Source organism: Zingiber officinale, chromosome 1B (assembly GCF_018446385.1).
Source record: "Zingiber officinale cultivar Zhangliang chromosome 1B, Zo_v1.1, whole genome shotgun sequence".
NCBI lineage: Eukaryota > Viridiplantae > Streptophyta > Magnoliopsida > Zingiberales > Zingiberaceae > Zingiber > Zingiber officinale.
The window spans coordinates 144,316,032-144,321,932 of record NC_055986.1 but is presented as its reverse complement, the minus strand read 5'-3'; the positions used below and the strand labels follow the sequence as shown (position 1 = coordinate 144,321,932).

Here is a 5,901-nt window from a genome sequence, read left to right as displayed (position 1 = left end):
GGCATTATTAATAATTAATAACAGTCTGCATACAAATGGAAATTAAAATTAATACTATTTTGAGTAAACTCACTTTAGAGGAAGAAAGTCAGAAACTACGTAGAAAAGTCCGAAATTTTTGTTGGAATTCTTATTAGTGATGCCGTGAAAAGCAAGCTTGTTTGACTGGAAAATCGAATCTGAGATCAAAATATTGCTGTTGTTGCTTTGACCAAATGTCGGATTATGAGATTATCACTGATACTGGCGTGTTGCCCACCATACTGTTAAAGTTCCTTTGTCGCCTCTGGGCAACGGTTCAAGGGCGGGCGCCTTCTAAATTTATGAGAGTTAAAGAAATGAGTTTTTAATTTTAACGAATGAATTATTTGTAACAAACGGTTAATTAAAAATATTAGATTGATGGGTTATTTGTTATAAGTATTTTTTTATTTGTTCTGATAGAAAATTTTTATATGAAATATTTGGTGTTGCACGGCCCACCGACTATAGGCGCAGACCTTATTTGTGTTATGCATTCATAAATTAGAACTTTTGGATTAGAGGTGGATACAAATGGATCCGATTCGTTAATCTGATATGGGTCAGTCTAACAATTAGGGTTGAGAGTTTTTAGATTTAGAGATTTTTAGATTGGTTTAGACTCGTATTAGAGTTTGACCGAATTTATGATTTAATTAAGTTTTTTTATTAAATTAAATTTTATTTTAAAAACTTAGGATGTTTTAGGTAAGTATAATAATACTAATAATAAAATATTGAGATTATAATTATGCATTTTAGTATTTCTGGACCAATATGTTTTAAGAAATCAATAAAATATATCTTATTATTTTGGAGACTAGATCTCTTAGTCCATATTTTGATGGACTAAAGGATAGATCATATGGAATTATAGTCGGATCATAGCGATGATCTGGCTGTAATTAATTATGATATTTTCCTGAGTTTATCGTCCCTTAAGTTATAATTTGGATCGGGGGGAGTGACTGAAGGTCACTCGAAGGTTGTCGGTGGTAGGCAAGTGACCAAGTTGTTAGTCGTCGAAAGTTGAATGATCTTCGGACGATCTCCGACCACCCGTCCTGACCCAAACTATAACATGGAAAACGGTGAAACCAAGGAGAGATCATAATTAATTGTGATCGAATCATAATCATGATCCGACCATAATTCTATATAGTACATCCTCTGATTAAAAAATATGGATCAAGAATCTCCTCTATGTTATTTTGCATTGATATTAGTTAGGTTGGTAAATACGAATGGTAAAAAATAGAAAGAGTATTTTGATATAATCTTTTAAAGATTTAATATTTAAGATTTACAATTTTAGACTTTAGTTATAACTATATAACAACTACTTAATAATGTCTATAATTACTTTAAATTAATTTAGATGAATTTAAATTAATTTTAATAAAATATAAATAATTTTGATTAATTGATAATGAATATTTTTAATATAATAATATTTTTTATATAATAATTTTTGATGCGGTGATGATGAGAGGTCCCACCCCCGTTATCGTGGTGGAGGTCAAAGGAGGTCAAAGTCAAGACGGTCAACAAGCGGATGACATCAGCCGATCGAGCGGAACATTCTCCAATCGGGACGAGGGCCCCAATCCGTCATCAACTTCGGCATAGCATTCAAACACTCGACGCTCAAGGGAGAACGACGTACAGAGGCCGAGCATCATACCCAACATCAGCCAAGCACGCGGACAGTGAGCTTCCAAACGAGTGGCTATCCCACTCAACCCAGCGACAGATCACAAGGACAATGGATTTCCGGCCGAGCGACTATCCCGCTTGGCCGACAACAGACTACACGGGGTAGTGGACTGTCAGTCGAGCGGGATATCCGCTCGGGCCGACAACAGATAGTACATGGACAGTGGAGTTCCGACCGAGTGGCTACTCCGCTTGGTCAAGCAATAGACACAACAAGATATTTTTTGATATCGTTTTGGGAGCTAGTGCCGCTGATACGCGGCATGGTCAAACAAAAAATCGTACGATGGAAGCTTCCACTGTCACTTCAGAGATATGCTCGGGTCGTTAAGGTACTGTGTCAAGGATATTTTTTGACCTTGGGAGGCGTGCACGCGCACTTCCGGAGCTTTATATAAAGAGGATCCAAGTATCGACGGAGGTATGCGTTACAAGCGATATTTACTGTTTCGCTACCATTCTCGTTGCGTCTTCTTTTTCTTGCTTCGTCGAAGACTGACTTGAGTGTCGGAGAGTCATTGTCGGGGACCCATTCCCTGACTCGGCACTGACGTTGCTTGTGTTGCAAGATCGGAGAGGAGTCCATCGGAGGTCAGCAGGAGCATCATGTCCCCAGCATTCATCTCATCGACTTTCGGATAGGATAAATTTTGATTAAAATAAATAATTATTTTTTTATATTTTAGTAACTAGGAGTAATTGTTACAATAATATTGAAATAAAAAAAATGTCATTTTGACTTCTTGATGTTTAAAGTGAGGTTAGGGCATCTCCAATCCATCACCAAAACACCAAATTTGGTGTCAATTTGACACCAAATTGCTCCAATCCATACACCAAAATCCATCCCAAATATGGTGATGTGAATAGTGCAACACCATATTTGGTGTTGCACTATTCACATCACCATATTTGGTGATGGAGAGATTTTTTATTTTTATTTTTATTATATTATTATAAAATCAAATGTAATTAATTAATAATTATTATTTTCTTTTTCTTTATTTATAGTATAATTAAATGTAATTATTATTTATTATAAATTTAAATTAAGTGCATTTAATAGAATATTTAAATTTTATTATGTATATTTGTAAATATTTAATTTATTAAAATTATTATTTTAATTTTATTTAATATATTTTAATTATAATTACATTTATAAATTATCACTAATTTCATAAACATAATATAATAAAATATTAAAATTTTTGATATGCATAAATATACAATACAGGACCTTTGCAATTGTTGCATAAATCTTTGCAATTGTTGCAGGACCTTCACGTTTCTGGCAGAAAAATATTTTACATGATATACTGACATCATGTATTATTATGCATAATATGATAATTGAAGATGAACGTGATTTAAATGCACCAATCGTGGAACACTTTGAGGTGCCGACTCCAGATGTTGAGCCCGCAAGAGATGATGGTACTCGATTTGAAGAGTTTCTAGCTCGATACAGACAAATCAAAGACAAAGAAGCTCATATTGCCCTTCGAAATGCATTAATTGAGTATTTATGGGAACAATATAGTAATTCTGAAAGTTAAAGTCTTGTAATATTGTATTTTCAATTAAGTATCCTTGTTTGTTATAAATATTAAATAGTAAAATATTTTATCCTAATTGTGTGTGATTTTATAATATTTTTAAAATATATTTATGCCTGAGTAATTATATAATAAAATTAAAAATAAAAATTATATATATATATATATATATATATTAATTAGTTGGATACTAAATTTTAAAAAATTTAAAATATCAAATATTAAGAAGTATTAATTTAAAATATAATAATTATCATATAAAAAAATTAATAAGAATTATAGAATATTCTAAAGAATATTCTTTTTTGGTGTGATATGGTGATGATGGGTTGGAGCTAAAATAATGTTTGGTGTTGAAATAGTACCATTTTGGTGTGAAGATTGCATTAAATTTGGTGATGTGCATTGGAGATGGTCTTGGAGTTCAATTCTTGGAGGGTAAAATTCTCATTGTTCTAACTTGGCCATGAGATGCGGATAAACAACTTGAATAACAGGCATGGCACATCAATCAGTGCCCTAGCAAGGAGACCTATAATATAATTAATACAGATGCAGTTGACAATATAAGATTTCTCCACCTGACCTAATAGAAAACGAATAAGATTGATTCGTACCTAACAGACACAATCGACATGCAACCTAACATTCATTATTTAATCACACTATTATCGCATTGACCACTTCACTTCTGGGGATATCTGTATACATATCATCCCATAACTCAATTTATTTTTGTAATAAGTAAAAGACCCAAACAGAGAAAGAAGTAAAACCTCAAATATTCTATCTTTGGTTAAATCCTAAACCAAGGCCATCCTTGGTACACATGAATGGCTTGTTTGCATGGCTTTCTTCTCACATCTCAAATTGCTGCAGCCTATTGTCTGACAGCCTGCTCTTGTAGGCACACCTTTTGTACTCACACCATGTGAATTCCCTATACATGCTCTGCTCTCCCTCGCCCAGCAGCAGAGGCAGAGGAGCCAACCTCTCCCCGGAAGGAGGCCCCCCAAAGTAGACCATCGACACTCTGGACTCGTATCCGTTGGCCGCCACCCTGTGTTTCACACTCCTGAATCTCCCATTTGTCAAAACCTGCATGACAAAAATTACTTTGATCCGTCTGGCATCCAATGAAATGAATACAGTCTCACAAGCCACCAACTCAAAGCAAATCCATGCCAAATCTTGATTCCTGTCCGATGGGCCTTGTTTATAGTGCATGACTATAACTGATATGGAGTTATTACCTGCAAGGAATCACCAACGTTGATGAAGAAGGATTCTGCATCAGGAAGGACTGAGACCCAGGTGCCGTCTCTCAAGGAGATCTCCAGCCCTGAGGTGTTGTTTGACCTCAGCACTGAGATGAGCTGAGGGTCAGTGTGCTCTCCGAGCCCAGTCATGCTGCCATTCAGCCCTTGCAGCAGTGGGCATGGAGGGTAATGGTTGAGCCTCAGCACGGAATCGCTCTCCTCGTCCATCACCACCTTGCTGAAGATGTTCCTTGGCTCAATCCTCAAGCCTTTCGCCATCAACTCCAAAACCTCACTTGCCAGCTTCCTCATTGATTCTACGTACTCGTTCAAAGCAGAGCTGCATGCAGTTTTCATTCTTAAATACATATTGCAAAACAGAAAAAAAGAAAAAAGTAAATAAACTGATAGTGATAACATACCAGAAAGATCTTGCACGGGGTTCTTTGAGGAAGTCTAGGGAAGAATGTGAAATGGACTCGGAGTTGATCTCCAAAAGGAGATACTCCAGCCAACCTACATCACCATTGCCACCGATTGTCCTGCTTCCGTAACCAAAAGGGTTTGCAGGGCCATAACGCTCCTTCTCCATCTGAGAAAGGCTGAAGAATTTGATGGCCTCTTCTTCTAGCCTGGCAATGAGCTCCTTGGGGACTCCATGATTGGTGACCTTGAAGAACCCAAACTCTTCGCAGGCATTCACGAGGAGGGCGTCCGAGTCCGTCACCGACAGGTCGACGACCGGAAGGCCGGAGAAGTAGCTTCGCGGTCTGTGCGGCGGCGTTGGGAGGGAGACTTGCTCAAGTGATGGCTTTGTCAAGACTGCCATGGCCAATTAGAAACTGAACAAGCCTTTTGTTTCAGGGGAAGATAGCAGAGTAAGGCTTTGCCAAGTACCCACCCCTTGCTTTGCCACTTATATAGAAGTCGATTCTTCATTAATTTTCATACTTCTGATGCTGAAATACCATGGCCGCCACCATGGTCTGCCGTCCATGATTAAAATATGAGTCACGAGTTCAACTTTTTCATCTTACCAGACCAAGTAGAGCCCAACATGATATCAGACGTTTAAATACTAATGCTCAGAAAAGAAGAGGAAAAAAAGCATTAATCTTCTTGTTCCACAAGTCTTGTGTACTTGAAAATGCCAAAGATTAACCTATTTTTGAACGCTAATTAATAAGCATACTTGCTTTATGCTTAATTTAAGGAATATTGGCGAATTAGCATAATAAATCAACGGGATACTTGCAAGGAACGGGAACTAGCATTTCAGAGTGAAAGCCGCACCACTTTATGTCGAAATCAAGCATCTAGAAACACAACCAAATCGTCTCCATTTG

At 36.7% G+C, this 5,901-nt stretch overlaps 1 protein-coding gene across 1 annotated transcript; it reads right to left on the bottom strand.

The window, feature by feature from the left end:
* Positions 1–3,782: 3,782 nt before the first annotated feature.
* On the bottom strand, positions 3,783–5,533 carry LOC121983180 (gibberellin 2-beta-dioxygenase-like). The gene is made up of 3 exons (XM_042536139.1): positions 4,978–5,533; positions 4,550–4,895; positions 3,783–4,394 (listed from the first exon to the last, which is right to left on the bottom strand). The coding sequence occupies exons 1-3, from the start codon at positions 5,382–5,384 to the stop codon at positions 4,155–4,157; spliced, it is 993 nt and encodes a 330-aa protein (XP_042392073.1). The 5' UTR covers positions 5,385–5,533; the 3' UTR covers positions 3,783–4,154.
* Positions 5,534–5,901: the final 368 nt, after the last annotated feature.